Raw genomic sequence first — 20645 nt, 5'->3', positions numbered from 1 at the left:
CACACCCTTGTGGAACAGGGAGTTACAGCCCCAAAATCAACATTGTAGAATAAATACAATTAACTCCTGCACACACGATTTTACCTCGGCAAACAAATTACAACATGTATTTGAAGAAAAAGGTCTGACCAAAACATTGTTAATAAATGTGCAGAGATGACACCTGTATGGCAGGAGGGAAGACCTACCTGGGATATTGTCTAGCAGCTTCTGTTGAGCTCTCTCCTTGGTCTCCCGACGTTCTGTGTCGGACCGAGCCTTGATTTGGGGGGCCAGTTTTCCGTTGGGCCAGAATGTGTCGCGGAAAATGTTGATGTAGCAAACAATCATCTGCTCACTGAAGATCCAGTTGACAGTGTCTCGAATCTGCCTGAGGGGGTAGGGAAGGAAGGTTTTGACAAAAGCCTCTACATTACTCCACACATGTTCAGAGCACAGCCACAACAACCCATTGCAGTGCATATCTGGAACACCCAGTCTGATAGCTGTGGTAAACGTAACCCTAGTTGTGCAGTTTGACTTGTTAAATAAGCTAAACCATCTCAACCAGAGGGATATCACAGAGAGAAGGAGATTGATCCAAGAGTCCACAAACCCAGTGTGTGAATCAGTGTGTGAATCGTGGCAGGGTCAGAGTCACCTTCCCAAATGATACACTATTCCCTACATAGGGCGGCAGGTAGCCTAGCGGTTAGAGAGTTAGGCCAGTAACTGAAAGGTTTAGTTTGAATCCCTAAGCCAACAAGGTGAACAATCTGCTGATGTGCCCTTGAGCAAGGCACTTAAACCTAAATACGCCAGGGTCACCGTTGATAATGGCAGACCCTGGCTGTGACATTACTGCGAGGGCGTCTCAGGGGGAGTTGGGATATTAAAAATACACATTTCCAATTCACACGTGCATATAATATGACAAATATAAAATCCCCCATCTAATTATTACTTTTGACCAGAGCCCTATGGGTGAATAGGGTGCCATTTGGGACACAGCCTGGGAGTGTCTACGCACCATTTAGAGCTGTGGGTTAGGGTGCAGAATTAGACAATAACAACATAACAGAATAAAACAATAAAATAAAAAAATAAGACAAAAGAACAAGACAATAAAATAACAGAATAAGACAATAACAGAATAAAGACAATAACAGAGCCCTGCCTGTCCTCTGATGAGACCACTCCCAGTCCTGTCACTCACCAACTGATGAGTTCCTGCTCTACAGATAGCTGGGGTGTTTTAGTACAATACCACTCGCTGTCATATAGACCAGCGGTCCCCAAAAACCGGGCCGCGGACCAGGACATTCACTACCGGGCAGCACGGAAAGGATAAATATATATTTTTTAAATCAGTAAAATAAGATACTTGTTGAATTCTTTGAGCGAAGAAAACATGAATAAGAAGGACAGAAGCAAGTCTTGAAAGCCACGTCAACAAACGTGGCTGCACTGAGAGCGTCATACTTAGTGGCTAGCCGTATTGCTAAGGCCAAGAAGCCTTTCACTCTTGGCGAGGAGTTGATTCTACCTGCTGCTAAGGACATTTGCCGTGAACTCTTGGGAGAGGCTGCAGCTAAAAAGATAGCAGGTTCGTCTTTCGGCTACCACCGTTACTAGGCAAATTGATGAAATAGCGGAGGATGATGAGGCACAATTTTTATAGAGGCTTAACGAGTCACCGTGGTATGCAATCCAGGTTGACGAACCTACCGATGTTGACGACAAGGCAATACTGCTTGTTTATGTGCAATATACATTTCAGGATGTTGTGCATGAGGATATGTTGTGTGTGCTGTCCCTGCCGACTAACAACGGCCACAGAACTATTCAAGTCTTGGGATAATTACAGTCGTGGCCAAAAGTTTTGAGAATGACACAAATATTAATTTCCACAAAGTTTGCTGCTTCAGTGTCTTTAGATATTTTTGTCAGATGTTACTACAGAATACTAAAATATAGTTACAAGCATTTCATAAGTGTCAAAGGCTTTTATTGACAATTACATGAAGTTGATGCAAAGGGTCAATATTTGCAGTGTTGACCCTTCTTTTTCAAGAACTCTGCAATCCGCCCTGGCATGCTGTCAATTAACTTCTGGGCCAGATCCTGACTGATGGCAGCCCATTCTTGCATAATCAATGCTTGGAGTGGGTCAGAATTTGTTGGTTTTTGTTTGTCCACCCGCCTCTTGAGGATTGACCACAAGTTCTCAATGGGATTAAGGTCTGGGGACTTTCCTGGCCATGGACCCAAAATATTGATGTTTTGTTCCCCGAGCCACTTAGTTATCACTTTTGCCTAATGGCAAGGTGCTCCATTATGCTGGAAAGGGCATTGTTCGTCACCAAACTGTTCCTGGATGGTTGGGAGAAGTTGCTCTCGGAGGATGTGTTGGTACCATTCTTTATTCATGGCTGTGCTCTTACGCAAAATTGTGAGTGAGCCCACTCCCTTGGCTGAGAAGCAACCCCACCCCATGAATGGTCTCAGGATGCTTTACTGTTGGCATGACACAGGACTGATGGTAGCGCTCACCTTGTCTTCTCCGGACAAGTTTTTTTCCGGATGCCCCAAACAATCAGAAAGGGGATTCAGAGAAAATGACTTTACCCCAGTCCTCAGCAGTCCAATCCCTGTATCTTTTGCAGAATATCAGACTGACCCTGATGTTTTTCCTGGAGAGAAGTGGCTTCTTTGCTGCCCTTCTTGAGACCAGGCCATCCTCCAAAAGTCTTCGCTTCACTGTGCGTGCAGATGCACTCACCTGCCTGCTGCCATTCCTGAGCAAGCTCTGTACTGGTGATTCAGCTGCAGGATCGGGGCACCAACTTTTAGGAGACGGTCCTGGCGCTTGCTGGACTTTCTTGGGCGCCCTGAAGCCGCCTTCACAACAATTGAACCGCTCTCCTTGAAGTTCTTGATGATCCGATAAATGGTTGATTTAGGTGCAATCTTACTGTCAGCAATATCCTTGCCTGTGATGCCCTTTTTGTGCAAAGCAATGATGACGGCACGTGTTTCCTTGCAGGTAACCATGGCTGACAGAGGAAGAACAATGATTCCAAGCACCACCCTCCTTTTGAAGCTTCCAGTCTGTTATTCGAATTCAATCAGCATGACAGAGTGATCTCCAGCCTTGTCCTCGTCAACACTCACACCTGTGTTAACCTCACTAGGGTAGGGGGCAGCATTCGGAATTTTGGATGAAAAGCGTTCCCAAAGTAAACTGCCTGCTACTCAGGTCCAGAAGCTAGGATATGCATATAATTGGTAGATTTGGATAGAAAACACTCTGAAGTTTCTAAAACTGTTAAAATAATGTCTGTGAGTATAACAGAACTGATATGGCATGCGAAAACCTGAGGAAAATCCATCCAGGAAGTGCTATTATTTTGAAATGTCTCTTTTCCATTGAAAGCCTATCCACCATACAAAGACTTATGACGCAGTTCACGATATCTATGGCTTCCACAACATGTGGCCAGTCTTTAAGCATTGTTTCAGGCTTTTACTCTGAAAAATTAGGGAGAAAAAGCACTTTCAATGAGTGAACAGTGGAAATTTCCAGACATGAGTCCAACGTCTGATCGGGAGCGCGCCTTTCTTGTTTCTCCTTTTCTATTGACGTTTTTGAAGCTTTTGTCCGGTTGAAATATAATCGATTATTTCTGACAAAAAAACCCTGATGGATTAAACATCGTTTGACATGTTTCTACGAACTTTTATGGTACTTTTTAGATTTTGTCTGTCTGTTGTGACCGCGCTTTGTTCCAATGTATTACTGAACAAAACGCACCATCAAAACGGAGGTTTTTGAATATAAAGAGGGACTTTATCGAACATTTGTGTAACATGGAGTCTTTGGAGTGCAACCATATGATGATCATCAAAGTGATACATTTTAACTCTATTTGTGACTTTTGTTACTCCTCTTCTTGGCTGCTAACTGTTTGTAATGATTTGTCTGCTGGGCACTGTTCTCAGATAATCGCATGGTTTGCTTTCGCCGTAAAGTCTTTTTGAAATCTGACACCATGGTTGGATTAACAAGAAGTTAATCTTTAAACTGGTGTATAATATTTGTATCTTCTATGTATGTTTATTATGAGAATTTCTGTTTTGTTGAGTTACACGCGCTGCAATTTCACCAGATGTTGTTTGAGACAGTGTTTTACTGAATAAAACGCGCTAACAAAACTGAGGTTTTTGGATATAAAGAGGGACTTGATCAAACAAAACAAACATTTATTGGGTAACTGGGAGTTTTGTGAGTGTAACCATATGAAGATCAAAGGTAAGTGATTAATTCTATCACTATTTCTGACTTGTTACTCGTCTACTTGGCTGGTTACTGTTTGTAATGATTTGTCTGCTGGGAGCTGTTTTCAGATAATCGCATGGTTTGCTTTCGCCGTAAAGTCTTTTTGAAATCTGACACCATGGTTGGATTAACAAGAAGTTAATCTTTAAACCGATGTATAACACTTGTATGTTTCATGAATTCTTATGAGTATTTCTGTTTTTGAATTTGGCGCTCTGCAATTTCACTGGATGTTGGCCAGGTGGGACGGTAGCGTCCCAACACCCCCTAGAGAGGTTAACGAGAGAATCACTGACATGATGTCAGCTGGTCCTTTTGTGGCAGGGCTGAAATACAGTGGAAATGTTTTTGGGGGATTCAGTTCATTTGCATGGCAAAGGGGGACTTTGCAATTAATTGCAATTCATCTGATCACTCTTCATAACATTCTGGAGTATATGCAAATTGCCATCATACAAACGGAGGCAGCAGACTTTGTGAAAATTAATATGTGTCATTCAAGACTTTTGGCCACGACTGTAAAATTTGATTGGTCATTCTGTGTTGGCGTACACACGGATGGGGCTGCTGTCTGGACGGCTGTCTGGTTTCACTACCCGGGTTAAAGAGGTTGCGCCTGAATGTGAGTCTACGCACTGTGTCATTCACAGAGAAATGCTGGCTAGCTGAAAAATGGCACCTGAATTTAACGTCGTACTGAATGATGTTTCAAAGTTATCAAATCACATCAAAGCACACGCCCTTAACTTGTATCTGTTTGGACAGCTTCGTGAGGAAATAGACGCAGAGCACAAACACCGTCTCTTATACACAGAAGTCAGATGGCTATCCAGGGGGAGATCGCTTGCCAGAGTGTTTGAGTTACGAGAGCCGCTGCAGAGATTTCTTTCAGAAAAAAAAGTCCCCACTGGCAGCACATTTAAATGACGAGGAATGGGTCGCAAAACTTGCTTACCTGTGCGACATATTCAACCTGCTCAACAAACTCAATCTGTCACTTCAGGGGAGAATGACAACTGTCTTGAAGTTGGCAGATAAAGTGGCTGCATTCAAAGCCAAACTGGAACTGTGGGGACGGCGAGCGGACAGGGGCATATTTGAAATGTTCCAAACATTAGAGGGGATTTTGGGAGAGACTGAGACGTCCTTCTCCCAGCTGGTGTGTGATCACCTAGCTTCACTGTCAATGGAGTTTGAGCGTTACTTCCCAACCGCCAAAGACCTACGAAGTGCGAAGGAATGGATCCGCAACCCATTTGTGAATGTCCCAGGTGAATCGTCCATGTCCGTGCAGGAAGTAGATCAAATCCTTGAGGTTGTAAATGTCGGTGTCCTTAAAAGTATGTTTGAGATAACTTCATCTCTGCCGACCTTCTGAATTAAAATCAAGGCTGAATATCCTGAGAGAGCCACAAAAGCACTGAAAACATTCCTTCCATTTCCAACATTCGATCTCTGCGAAGCGGGGTTTTCCGCAATGATGGCAACAAAAACATGGAGTAGACTGGACATACGGAACAGGGTGTCACTGTCTCCCATCACCCCTAGATGGGACCATCTTGTTGCTGGGAAACAAGCTCAGGGCTCCCACTGATTCAGTGACATGGTGAGTTGTGAGTTGCAATGGTGAGTTGCAATGTTTATATTATATGATTAGAGAAAAATATGCACTTTATGTTTTTATGTTTCTGCTTAAACTAAAATGTTATGAAAAAGCGGCTATACTAAACTTCTAGGCCTAATTGATATTCCGACGGCCGGTCCGGGAAAATTGTGTCTATATGAGACCGGTCCATGGTGCAAAAAAGGTTGGGGACAGCTGATATAGACCTTAACAAACCTAGCCTCTTCCCAGATCTGTGTGTGCTCTTTGCTTCACACACTGGCAGGAAATAAGAGCAGAAATCTGATAAAACATTTTCATAAAAAGAGAGGGATGCTTACTTGTTTATGGTCCTTCCAAACGTGACTTGAACTAGTGCAATTAGAGTTTTTCGTACCCATTTAAACACTGAGAATAAAGGAAGACAAACAATATCACAGAGTGCCAGGCTGATAGCAAGAGGTGACTGGATTAAATAACAGATTCATTAATCAATAACAACAAACAAGGATATAATATATCCCTTTCAAAATTGCTTTGAGCAATTCATTTGATTTAAAGAACACGGACATAACATACACAAACCACACACTCAGTCTACTGAGGTGAAAATGACAGTGTAGTGTCCCCCAAATGGCACCCTATTCCTTTTATAGTGCACTGCTTTAGACCAGGGTCCTCTCAAAAATAGTGCACTATAAGAGGGAATAGGGTGTCATTTGGGATGCACCCATAGCATAGAGGTTCCACTCACTTCCTCTGAGCTCAAAGATCTCTCCTATGAGCATGAAGCAGGGTTCAGCCAGAGCGTCTTTCTTCCCATCAGCCTCGTCTCCATAGTCAGATAGGTCACTGTCATCCTCCACCTCCTCCTGGTTGGGAAAAAGGAGTTAGTGTGTATGTCTCTCTTTGTGAGAGAGACTAAAAGGATATAGACATGTTTGTAGACCCCTATATATATATATATATATATATATATATATATATATATATATATATATATATATATATATATATATATATATATATATGTGTGTTAGTCCCACCACCCCAGCCAGGTCTCCTGATGTGATGGTGCTTACTAACCTCGGTGTGTGAGAAGAAGTCTCCAGACAGTCTCTCCAGGAAGGAGGCCAGGGAGAAGGAGGATTTCTTGTGGATGTCCATGACCTTCAGGTGCTCTGGGGAGGGGCTGAGGAAGGCATAGAGCGCCTCACTCTGACACATCCGCTCGTCTGTCAGCATTTTCTATACATGGCGGAGAAAACAGCTGCACATTAGACTAGCTGTGTCCCAAATGACAGCCTATCCCATAGGGCCCTGGCAGGGCCAGAGTTGGAGTCTTGGCTACCTCCCAAAAGGCATAGTATTCCCAAAGGCTCTGGTCAAAAGTAGTGCACTATATTGGTCATAAAAAAGAAAGGAGAACCAAGGCACTCTTCATATAATGAATTAAAATGTCGATTTGTATGGCATGTTGAATGGAAACAACGCTTAAAAACTATATATTGGGAATAGGGTGCCATGAGACACAGTTGATGCTAGTAACATTGGAACCTGACTAGTGCAAATCAATGAGGCAAACAAACAAAATCCTCATCATTCTCATAATAGTAAAGCCTTTCCATCATCACAACTAACATTGTTGTAAAAGCTTCTAAGGAATGTGCTCAATTTAATCTCAAACTTTGACTCTCATCTCCAAACTGAGTACATTGTGGTTGTCTCATTTTTCCCCCCTCCCGAAATTGAAAGAGCCTAGCTTGAAATCCTGATGGCCAATCGACATGCTGTGAGAACAGCAGGAACGAGCAATTCCAATAATACATTTTCATTTCCTATCAGACAGAACAATTTTGAAATGAGGAAACAAACTACCTGAGCTCCCAATGGTAGCTATGTGACATCAACTCAAATGACATCTCCTGTTCTGAAAAATGATGCCCTTAGGAGATCAATACTGAGAAATGCCTTCCACATAAACAAAACACTGATTTGAGTGACGTTTTCACTATGATGTGTGGTTGAACCGTGTTGGCAGAGAGTGACTTACTTGTAAAAAGCTGTTGAGCTGGTTTTTGGACTTTTCAAGGAATTTTTGGTCAATTGACTTGAATGGCAGTTTGCTGACAGAGGGAAGCTGGACTTTTTTCAAGGTAGGGAAACACTGCATAAAGAAAGAATATAAAATCAAAGAGAGGAGAGAGAGAGAACAAGAGGGGTTATGTTTCAGTCTTCAAGTCTCGATGTTTGTAGCACCTCATGAAATGCAGTGGCATGGTGACTCACTCCATCTCCACGGCAACCGGCCAGGGGAAGCATTGTTATAGGGTGATTATCAGATGGCAGGCAGTGATATTTGAAACAAACGGCTGTGATGTAGCAGTGCAGGACTGTGGTAATTAAAAGGCTGTTGTTGGGGGGCAGACAGAGAGGGTGAGTCAGAGACGCTAGCTAGGCTGGCAGAAACATTAGCATGGAGGATCCTTTACCTCAGTCAGTTTTCGGTGCAGGGCCTGGAACTCTATGAGCTTCCTGGTGACGCTCCAGCGGCTGTTCTTAGAGTCGTCTCCCTCCAGCAGGCTCACTGAGACACAGTAGCAAGGCATCTGCTCTCCATTCTCCTCTACTGCCTGGTGGGGGATAGGGGGCACAGTGGGAATCATTTACCTTTATTTCACTGCAAAGAATGAGTTGTGGACACAGAGTTACAACATGGTCAGAGAGTATGGTCAATAGCTACAGTAGGGTGAGACCAAGTGGTCAGAGAGTATGGTCAATAGCTACAGTAGGGTGAGTCAAGTGGTCAGAGAGTGTGGTATGGTAGAAAATTACAAGATTGTGTTTTAATACTGTTTATGCATCGAATAAGGTTTCTCAGTACTCTCTCATCTGTGTCTGTGGAGTTGGACCTCTGGGGCTTGGCGCTGGCAATTGATTTATGATGTCTTGGTGAAAACCTGCATTCCAAAGAATTTGTTGGTGTTTATGTACTATGAGGTACCAGGGAGGAGAGGTCTCCGGTATGGACAGCTGATAAGAAGAACCTTGTTTTTGGGGCCAAACCCAGGATCCTATACAATTAGAACAGTCTTCACAGCAAATGCAATCTGGCTGGGGGGGTTACTCCTTTGACATACAAAACTTCACCTCTAGAGCCAATCCACACATCTGTTGTTTGTCACGAAGACTCAGGAGGATGTAGTTTGCTATAAAGGTTGTAACCCAACTCTGCTCGTTGGGCTCTTAACAATCACCATTGAGTGACCGTTAATGCTCCATTATTGCAATAATTAAAGAAATCTAAAAGTCTATCTTTTGGTAAGAATAATTCCAAGACAATGGCCAATGGTTACAGTAGGATGAGAGCAAGGTGTACTGATGGGAGGAAAATGGGTCCTTGATCCTGGTGGTGACCAAGAACTCGATCAGTGGCGGATATAGATATAGGCGACATGGGCAGCCGCCCAGGGCGGCATCTTGCTGAGGGCGGCACGGGGCGCCCGCACAAAAAATAAATAAAAATGTGACATTTGCGCGATCGGTTTTCTATGGCTCATTTGCATGTCACGTCAATGACATCATGTCACCGTGTGGGACTGTGGGTCAATTAACCTTGGAGTGGGCGCCCTGATTCTAGTTTGTGAGCTAGGCAGGCTACTGCCTGGGAAGGTCTCCCACTCAGACGTACAAGATGGGAGGGGGGTAGGTTGACCGCAGGTCTCCCCAATGGAAGCCCGAGGTAATCAAATAGCGCACCTCTAACTTTGTACACTACTAATGCAGTACTAGTAAAAATCAGTCACTACGAAATTCTACCAAATAAACCACCCATTCATTCATAAACCTGAATATATAGTTTCACAGACATATTGTTGCATTTTTTTCTGGTTTGTGCTAAATCGTTAAGAATAATATAAAACCTGTCTACACACCACCAAGCTGAATTGGTTTAGTCTTGACTCTTGGTTGACAGTGTTGGGGGATGGGTAATGTATTGATGTTCGAGTGCCAAATCAACACAAATTTGTTTCTATTTGTGTTTGTTACTTTTATTTGATATTTATGAGTCTTATTTTTGTGTGTGTATGTATATATATATATATATATATATATGTATATATGTATATATGTATGTATGTATGTATGTATATATAAAACACACATGATTTGGAAAGGCACACACCTGTCTGTATGAAGTCCCACAGTTGAGTCCACTTAGGAAGCAACACTGATTGACAATAAATTTCACATGCTGTTGTGCAAATGGAATAGACAACAGGTGGAAATTATAGGCAATTAGCAAGACACCCCCAATAAAGGAGTGGTTCTGCAGGTGGTGACCACAGACCACTTCTCAGTTCCTATGCTTTCACTCTAGTGGTAGCATGAGACGGAGTCTACAACCCACACAAGTGGCTCAGGTAGTGCAGCTCATCCAGGATGGCACATCAATACGAGCTGTAGCAAGAAGGTTTGCTGTGTCTGTCAGCGTAGTGTCCAGAGCATGGAGGCGCTACCAGGAGACAGGCCAGTACATCAGGAGACGTGGAGGAGGCCGTAGGAGGGCAACAACCCAGCAGCAGGACCGCTACCTCCGCCTTTGTGCAAGGAGGAGCACTGCCAGAGCCCTGCAAAATGACCTCCAGCAGGCCACAAATGTGCATGTGTCTGCTCAAACGGTCAGAAACAGACTCCATGAGGGTGGTATGAGGGCCCGACGTCCACAGGTGGGGGTTGTGCTTACAGCCCAACACCGTGCAGGACGTTTGGCATTTGCCAGAGAACACCAAGATTGGCAAATTCGCCACTGGCGCCCTGTGCTCTTCACAGATGAAAGCAGGTTCACACTGAGCACGTGACAGATGTGACAGTCTGGAGACGCCGTGGAGAACGTTCTGCTGCCTGCAACATCCTCCAGCATGACCGGTTTGGCGGTGGGTCAGTCATGGTGTGGGGTGGCATTTCTTTGGGGGGCCGCACAGCCCTCCATGGGCTCGCCAGAGGTAGCCTGACTGCCATTAGGTACCGAGATGAGATCCTCAGACCCCTTGTGAGACCATATGGTGGTGCGGTTGGCCCTGGGTTCCTCCTAATGCAAGACAATGCTAGACCTCATGTGGCTGGAGTGTGTCAGCAGTTCCTGCAAGAGGAAGGCATTGATGCTATGGACTGGCCCGCCCGTTCCCCAGACCTGAATCCAATTGAGCACATCATGTCTCGCTCCATCCACCAACGCCACGTTGCACCAGACTGTCCAGGAGTTGGCGGATGCTTTAGTCCAGGTCTGGGAGGAGATCCCTCAGGAGACCATCCGCCACCTCATCAGGAGCATGCCCAGGCGTTGTAGGGAGGTCATACAGGCACGTGGAGGCCACACACACTACTGAGCCTAATTTTGACTTGTTTTAAGGACATTACATCAAAGTTGGATCAGCCTGTAGTGTGGTTTTCCACTTTAATTTTGAGTGTGTCCTCAAAATCCAGACCTCCATGGGTTGATAAATTTGATTTCCATTGATAATTTTTGTGTGATTTTGTTGTCAGCACATTCAACTATGTAAAGAAAAAAGTATTTAATAAGAATAGTTCATTCAGATCTAGGATGTGTTATTTTAGTGTTCCCTTTATTTTTTTGAGCAGTGTATATTACACACACGAGTTTTAAATGTTATGATTATTTATTTGTGTTGTTCCAAATGTCGGAATAAATATTACAGTTAGTGCCGAACGGTGCTTTTTTATTTTTGTTTGGGGGGGGGGGGGGAGCTTGATTTGGCTTGATTTTTGCTCTGACGTGCACTCTTAACTGTGGGACTTCATACAGACAGGTGTGTGCCTTTCCAAATCATGTGCAATCCAATAGAATAGAATTTACCACAGGTGGACTCCAATCAAGTTGTAGAAACATCAAGGATGATCAATGGAAACAGGATGCACCAGCGTTCAATTCCGAGTCTCATAGTAAACAAACAGTCTGAATGTTTTTTTATTTTTAATACATTTGAAAAAATTTATGAAAACATGTTTTCGCTTTGTCATTATTGGGGTATTTTATGTAGATTGATGAGAAAAAAACATGTAATCCATTTTAGAAAAAGTCTAACCGAACAAAATGTGAAAAAAAATCAAGACTTTTTGCTAGGTAGCTTTAGTCGGCTGTACCTGAGCCAAAACTCCGGTATTTTTCATACTATAGCTTGTTCTCTAGGGCAGTGGTTTTTCAACCAGTGTGCTGGGTTGACTTAGAAACACCCGTGCAGAAAGAAAAGCAAATAATACATTGAATGGCACATGGTTACATCTGGATGGTTGCTTCAAGTCAGGTGCGCTTCAGCTGTTGTTACATGAGGGATGCGCATCACGAGTAAAGTAATTTGTATAATTTTACTTCACCATTAGCACAGGCAATTCGGATTAGTGTTAGCAGTACCCCAGCCTCTGCCATAGAAACAAACAGAGTGACTTCCACTCTGTGGTTCCACCTTTACAATGTAGAAAACCGCTTATTTCTAGACCTTTCCGTTCAAAAGTAAGACCTATTTTATGGTTTTCTTTCTATTGGATATTTGTGGGACGCTCTTAAGGATTAGCCCATTTTCGCCCAATTTTCACCTAAAATGACATACCCAAATCTAACTGCCTGTAGCAAGGATATGCATATTCTTGGTACCATTTGAAAGGAAACACTTTGAAGTTTATGGAAATGTGAAAGGAATGTAGTAGAATATAACACAATATATCTGGTAAAAGATAATAAAAAAATACCGTTCTTTTGCATTTTTTTGTACCATTATCTTTGAAATGCAAGAGAAAGGCCGTAATGTATTATTCCAGCCCAGGTGCAATTTAGATTTTGGCCACTAGATGGCATCAGTGTATATGCAAAGTTATAGACTGATTCAATGTACCATTGCATTTCTGTAAAACAAATTGTATCAAGACTGCCCAAATATAGCTAATTTGTTTATTAATAACTTTTCATGTTCAAAATTGTGCACTCTCCTCAAACAATAGTATGGTATTCTTTCACTGGAATAGCTACTGTAAATTGGACAGCGCAGTTAGATTAACAAGAATTTAAGCTTTCTGCCAATATCAGATATGTCTTTGTCCTGGGACATTTTCTTGTTACTTACAACCTCATGCTAATCGCATTAGCCTACGTTAGCTCAACCGTCCCGTGGAAGGGACACCGATCCCGAAGAAGTCTTGACTTGCCTAGTTAAATAAAGGTTAAAAAAATAAATGAGCACTAAATACATTTGTGCCACAGAATCTTTTATCACATCGAGGTGTGTCACGGTTCAACAAAGGTTGGGAACCAGTGTTCTAGGGATGTGCATCTTTCCCTTTCAAGACGATTCGATAAGTATCTAAAAACATGGGCTCCCATACAGGAACGATACGTTTTAGTTTGAAACGAGTCGGTGAGATGCGATTTGATTAGAGAACGAATCGATGTGATTCGGTTCGATGCACCAACATTTGTTGCATAAACAAATTAATTTTCCATTCTAAATTAAAATCTTCTGTTCATGGAACTCATGAGCTGGGCCTCTGAGATGGATCTGTCTGAACCAAGTGCCAGGGTTCTGGTCTAGAAGCTCCTACAGTTGCGCTTCGGTACTGCAGTTTAACTGACACCCAGCCAAGAAACACCATTTCCATACACTGTCACAGATGTCAGATTTGAACATTCCCAATCAGACACTTTAGTCCTCACCTTTATGCACAAAACATCCATTGAGTTATTCAAATAATTGTAGCTGAGGCAGATTTTTCCCCCATCACTCACAGCCGAAGATATTACAATTTTATACTAATTTAATGTCTGTCATGTTTTTGGATGACGATCAAAACTTGTTTTTTATCATGGCTCTCGTCTCTCTGCAGACAACATATAGTGAGCAACATGTTTGGAACTAGAAATAGCAGTATCAAATCGCAATACATATTGAAATCATGACGGGAAAAGGGATAGCTAGTCAGTTGTCAACACAAATTGACTCGTGAAAGGGGATAGCTAGTCAGTTGTCAATACATATTGAAGGGAAAGGGGATAGCTAGTCAGTTGTCAATACATATTGAATAGTGAAGGGAAAGGGAATAACTAGTCAGTTGCACAACAATGCATTCAACCCAAATGTATCTCGCATTTAACCCAACCCCTCTGAATCAGAGATGGGGAGGAGTTTTTAGGGACTAACTGCCTTTCTCAAGGGCAGAACAGCAGATTTTTCCACCTTGCCGGCTTGGTGATTCAAACGCTCTTAACAACTAGGTTACCTGCCGCCCCCACACCTTCGGGAGAATCGCAATACATATCGTATCGGCACCTAAGTATGGTGATAATGTTGTATCTTGAGGTCCCAGGCAATTCCCATCCCTAAAGAACAGTCACTGTATCAATTAGTATACTACTCTGTTATTATCTATGCATAGTCACTTTAATAACTCTACCTACATGTACATATTTCCTCGAGTAACCGGTACCCTCTGTATATAGCCTCTCTATTGTTATTTTACTGCTGCTCTTTAATTATTTGTTACTTTTATTTCTTATTTATTTTTGTAAACTGCATTGTTGGTTAAGGGCTTGTAAGTAAGCATTTCACTGTAAGGTCTACATCTGTTGTATTCGGCGCATGTGACAAATACAATTTAATTTGATATACTATATCAATGAGGGCATGCTAAGAAAACACTCCAATGATGAGAACAAATTAACTCTGACTAAAGGACATCTTTAAAAGGTTAGCTGATTAGCTCATTACCATAATGAGGAATTGGAGACAATACTACCATGCTTAATTGAACATCACTACAAACACAAATTTGCTTTTGGCTGAGCAGAATCCGACATGGCTATTAGCTTAGCAGCATAGCATTAGGCCTTGGAGGGGGATTGTGCAGAGTGAACTTTGGAGTGGTGTTCTTTCCGTCCTCCTGTGTTTAGACATTTCACAGCCAATTAACAGACAAAGCATTAAATCAAAGCGTGTCTCCCAGACTAAATGAAGCGTGAGGAGTAATATGCAAATGAGGCCCTCGTCCTTCCACATACCCGAACAGCTTAAATTGTATATAGCCTCGTCATTGTTATTTTATTGTGTTGCCATTTTTCCTTTTAGCAAATGTTTCTCACTTCCTTAAAATTGCATTGTTGGTTAAGGATTTCACGGTAAGGTTGTTGTATACCTGTTGTATTCGGCGCATGTGAGAAATAAAATGTGATTTGAAGGAGATAAAAGGCGATCTCGTCTCATACAATGTACAGATGTAGGATCATATATTTGAGCCAGTTTGCTACAGCAGGAAAATAATCCTGCAGCAATAGCTAATGTGAATAATAATATAATTCATGGAGATTTTTGCAGGGGTTCATATATTTTTTCGTAAGGGAAAAAAATCAAGTCTCAAATGTCATAGTGGAAATTAAAAACTTCAGAAGCCTTTTTAAACCTCAAATACACTAAACGTTTTACATTTCCAGTTCTTCTGCAACCGGATGATCAAATTAAGATCCTACATCTGTAGTCCAATCAATAACACCATACAAATGATGACTGGGACCATTTTATCCTTCCTTTCAGTTTTGTAATTTCTTCCTCAGTCTGAGCTCCTACCTCTCTCTCATCCATCTAGACTAGACAGAAGCTCTGTCATTAGCGCGGTGTGTAATAAAGGTTCCGGAAGGTGCAGATGCTATCGTTTCTCTCTGGCTCGTTGCTCTCAGATCAGGGTTTTATCTGTTTCGAGTTTGGCCAGAGGTACTGGAGCCCTGGACACAGGAGACCAGAGAGCTCACTGCTGCGCTGCTGTCATAACACTGGAATACAGTCAATGCATAAGAGTTGGGATGGTGCTGTGTGTGTGTTTGTCTCACTCACCTCTGCTGTTGTGATGAGGGCCCTCCAGGAGCCCAAGTTCTCACACCACCAGTCGGTGCGGGAGATGTGCAGCTGCAGGTCACTGTGCTCCTTCTCCATGGCCCCAATCTCCTCCTTCAGTTTACACACAATCTGAGAGAGGAGAGGACAGCACACACACGAGTCAAAAGATGGCTCTAACCCATACAGAGTACCAACTGTCTCATACACAGTACCAAGGAGCGGGAGATTAATCCGGACGCTTATAAGAAATCCCGCTATGCCCTCAGACGAACCATCAAACAAGCAAAGCGTCAATACAGGATTAAGATTGAATCCTACTACACCGGCTCTGACGCTCATCGGATGTGGCAGGGCTTGCAAACTATTATGGACTACAAAAGGGAAACCCAAACTCGAGTTGCACAGTGACGCAAGCCTACCAGACGAGCTAAATGCCTTTTATGCTCGTTTCGAGGCAAGCAACACTGAAGCATGCACAAAAGCACCAGCTGTTCTGGATGACTGTGTGAGAACGCTCTTGGTAGCCGTTGTGAACAAAACCTTTAAAAGAGGTCAACATTCAAAGCCGCTGGGCCAGACGAATTACCAGGACGTGTACTCAAAGCATGCACGGACCAACTGTCAAGTGTCTTCACTGACATTTTCAACCTCTCAAGCGGTACCAGAGCGCCAAGTCTAGGACCAAAAGGCTCCTCAACAGCTTCTACCTCCAAGTCATTAGACTGCTGAACAATTCATAAAAATCACCACCGGACAATTTAAATTGACACCCCCCCCTCTCTCATACACTGCTGCTACTCGCTGTTTGTTTGTTACCTATGCATAGTCACATCGCCCCCACCTACATGTACAGATTACATCAACTAGCCTGTACACTGACTCGGTACCGGTGCCCCCTGTATATAGCCTCGTTATTCTTATTGTGTTACTTTTTATTTTAGCCTACTTGGTTAATATGTTCTTCCTCTTGGTTAAGGGCTTGTAAGTAAGCATTTCACGGTAAAGTCAACGCTTGCTGGATTCGGGGCATGTGGCAAATAAAGTTTGATTTGATACAAGATATATTATTTCTCTTTCTTTTTTTTCTCTCTGCATTGTTGGGATTGTTGGGACCCGTAAGTAAGCATTTCACTGTTAGTCCAAACCTGTTGTTAATGAAGCATGTGACAAATACATTTTGATTTAAAGGTGGCTGTTCAATCAATGTCAGTTGTCAAGGGCTGCTTGTATTACAGGTAGGGGCAGACATTCTTTCAGGGAAAAATGTATGGGTTCTTTATGAATGCCAACACACAGACAGACAGAGAGAGAGGTAGAAAAAGTGTGCTTGGCCTGCAGGTAAATGACAGCAGCACAGTCAATGATGGGCTTTTGTATTTGTCAAGTAACCATAAATAGAGAGGATGCAACCTTGAGGGTAAACTCAATATCAGAGTTCATAAAAACACACCTTCTAAAACATATTCACCATGCATTGAAACAATAGCAGCTGAACGGTGTAGTGGGATACCTTTTTGTCTGGCTTGGGGGCATTTTGGATGGAGCCCAGGGCCTGACGTTTGTACTCCAGCTTGTCGTAGAGCTGGCGCAGCTTGTTGACAGCGTAGCTGGCCTGCTCATTGATGCCTTTAGTGCCCTCGTCCAGCGCCTCCTCCCCTCCCTCCAGAACCTGGAGCTGTGCAGAGGTGGAGGTTTAGATGATGGTGATAATAAATACGTGGATGAACTTGCCACAATGCTAATAGAGCCCCACAGTGGAGTGGTCATAATAGCCAGAAAACCTAGCAGTCAAACAGGGAAATGGTTCCAATTGTTTTTCCAGCACAAATTCTTCCCATATGGGATTTTACACTTAAAATAAGGGCTGTGTTTCGTGTAGGTTCACCCTGGCTTGACCTTTTGATAACCATGTAAATCTCTCTCGGACAAGGTGACTTATCAATATATTTACCTGTATTTACTCTCAGATTCGAAAAGCTGATTAGCAAAGTAGACATCATGTAAGACTACACATCATCTCTAGCTGACACCTTTGCTAGCAGGTATTGTGTCAATTTAAAACTTGCACAAGACAGTTCACAGAATTGTCCATTTAAAAGAAATGTGTCCAATTTATTCATTACTAAATTTAGCTAACATTAGATAGTTAATCCAGATATTTTTAACTTTGCCTCAATTCGGCAGTCTCGTCCAGATCATTATGGCATTTGTAGTTCTTTATGATAGCCACATTAGCTGATAATTAGCATTTCATTTTTGGGAGGTAAATACATGTGAATGTATTGATAAGTCACTTTGTCCTAGAGAGATTAACACGGTTATCTAAACGTCGCGGCAGGGTAAGCCTACGTGAAACACAACCCTTATTTTAAGTGTTTCTAAAATTCCCTATAGGAAACATTCATGGTGCAAAAAATGATTAGAACCATTTCCCTGTTTGACCGCTAGGTTTTATGGTTATGACTCGTACTGTGGTACTCTACGGACAACACTGTAGCAAACAGGAGTATATGCTGGCTGGTATGTGTACATCTGCGCCAGTGTGTGTCCCCTTCCCAGCTTACCCCTTCATCCTTGTCCTCGCTGCTGGACTGGGAGCTGCACTGCTGCTCCTCTCTCCTGATGAGCCTCTCGTAGAGGTCAGAGACCAGGAAGGACGGGTAGTAGCGCTCCTTCATTGTCTCATACACATCACCCTGGATACGGTGGAACACGTCCGTGCCCTTGTTCCCCACCAGGGTCTGCTGGATCTCCTTGTACAGGGCTTTCTCCACCGGGATCTCCCTGCTCTCCACAAAGAAGTTCTGGTAGATCTCCCCCACCAGCTGGGGAACCTCATTCTGGGAAAAAACGAGTCAAGATGTGCACTGGGTTTTCAGCTTTAATAGACAGATTCAGTTTCAACACAAGTCTCAGAGTAATGTTACCTGTCGGAGATATTTTACATGATGTCAGTAGTCACTAACACTGGCTTAACGTTTGCTTTTGGAGGATGTGACAACTTTACCTTGTTGGCAGTCTTGAGCATCTCCACTAGCTCCCAGAAGCTGATGAGAGCCCTCTTGTCCACTCGCTCCATGTAGACACGGAAGTGCTCCCGGAACCCTGGGTTAGACATGATCTCTTCAAATTGGAGGATCTACAGGGAACAGACAGAACACAGGGGGTTTACATAGAGGCTTTTGATCCAGCCCTGCTCAAACATTTTAGATAAAACCACACTAAATATAATCTTGTCACCAAATAATTGATTTAAACACACTATTTTGCAATGATGGTCTACAGTAGCTGCAACAGCACTCTGTAGGGTAGCACCATGGTGTAGCCAGAGAACAGCTAGCTTTCGTCCTCCTCTGGGTATATTGACTTCAATAAAATAAAAAAACTAGGAGGCTCATGGTTCTCACCCCCTTCCATAGACTTAGTCATTATGACAACTTCCGGAGTACGTCCTCCAACCTATCAGAGCTCTTGCAGCATGAACTGACATGTTGTCCAGCCAATAAAAGGATCAGAGAATGAATCTAGTACTGAAAAGCATAAGCTACAGCTAGATAGCACTGTAGCGCATAAAATGTGGTGAGTAGTTGTCTCAGAGAAAGACAACAGTTTTGAACAAATTCATTTAGTCTCAAAATGAAGGAAAAGCAAGAGACATATTCATTATTTGAAGTCCACAAACAAAGGGACAAGGTGAGGAGGGTGTGTATAGATGGAAAAATGAATCCAACGTGGCTGCTACAAGTGAACTGTGTTTACGTGTGATCAGGGGTGTATTCATTCCACCGATTCTGTTGAAAAAGTTTCTGCAAACGGAGCGAAACGGGGATAAACATACCTGAAGTTGTCCAATAGAAACTGATTACACCCTATAATCAGCTAAATGCAGGGAAGAATGTGTCACTGTCTGACCATTTATTAACTTGGCCAAAGCTTTTGATTCGGTAGACCATTCCATTCTTGTGGGCTGGCTAAGGAGTATTGGTGTCTCCGAGGGGTCTTTGGCCTGGTTTGCTAACTACCGCTCTCAAAGATTGTAGTGTATAAAGTCAGAAAATCTGCTGTCTCAGCCACTGCCTGTCACCAAGGGAGTACCCCAAGGCTCAATCCTAGGCCCCATGCTCTTCTCAATTCACATCAAGAACATAGCTCAGGCAGTAGGAAGCTCTCTCATCCATGTATATGCAGATGATACAGTCTTATACTCAGCTGGCATCTCCCTGAATTTTGTGTTAAATGCTCTACAACAAAGCTTTCTTAGTTTTCTCTACCCTTAACAACCTTGTTCTGAACACCTCCAAAACAAAAAGGTCATGTGGTTTGGTAAGAATGCCCCTCTTCCCACAGGTGTTATTACTACCTCAGAGTTTAGAGATTGAGTACTTGGGAGTATGGCTAGACAGTCCTTCTCTCAGCACATATTAAAGCTGTAGGCTAAAGTTAAATCTGGACTTGGTTTCCTCTATCGTAATTGCTCCTCTTTCACCCCAGCTGCCAAACTAACCCTGATTCAGATGACCATCCTACCCATGCTAGGTCACGGAGACATCATTTATAAATCAGCAGGTAAGGGTGCTCTCGAGCAGCTAGATGTTCTTTACCATTTGGCCATCAGATTTGCCACCAATGCTCCTTATAGGACACATCAGTGCACTCTATACTCCTCTATAAAACCTTCGCAAGACCCACTGGTTGATGCTTATTTATAAAACCCTCTTAGGCCTCACTCCCCCCTATCTGGAGATATCTACTGCAGCCCTCATCCTCCACATACAACACCCGTTCTGCCAGTCACATTCTGTTAAAGGTCCCCAAAGCACACACATCC

The 20645-nt window shown here is 42.9% G+C and overlaps 1 protein-coding gene across 2 annotated transcripts in view; it reads right to left on the bottom strand.

Annotated features, from left to right (window-relative positions):
• The window catches only part of snx25 (sorting nexin 25), a 53489-nt gene that overhangs the window by 3855 nt on the left and 28989 nt on the right, over positions 1-20645 (bottom strand). For both annotated transcript variants that reach the window (XM_071411395.1, XM_071411396.1), the window contains exons 8-17: positions 18825-18956; positions 18382-18657; positions 17328-17492; positions 15815-15946; positions 8414-8554; positions 7975-8088; positions 7008-7169; positions 6676-6793; positions 6263-6329; positions 189-370 (exon numbers count right to left, since the gene is read on the bottom strand). In XM_071411395.1, the coding sequence (XP_071267496.1) occupies positions 189-370; positions 6263-6329; positions 6676-6793; positions 7008-7169; positions 7975-8088; positions 8414-8554; positions 15815-15946; positions 17328-17492; positions 18382-18657; positions 18825-18956 (1489 nt within the window). The remainder of the gene's footprint in view (positions 1-188; positions 371-6262; positions 6330-6675; positions 6794-7007; positions 7170-7974; positions 8089-8413; positions 8555-15814; positions 15947-17327; positions 17493-18381; positions 18658-18824; positions 18957-20645) is intronic.

The sequence above is a fragment of the Salvelinus alpinus genome, chromosome 7 (genome assembly GCF_045679555.1).
Source record: "Salvelinus alpinus chromosome 7, SLU_Salpinus.1, whole genome shotgun sequence".
Taxonomy (NCBI): Eukaryota; Metazoa; Chordata; class Actinopteri; order Salmoniformes; family Salmonidae; genus Salvelinus; species Salvelinus alpinus.
Note: the sequence above shows the minus strand (reverse complement) of the source record. Positions and strands in the feature narration are given on the sequence as shown.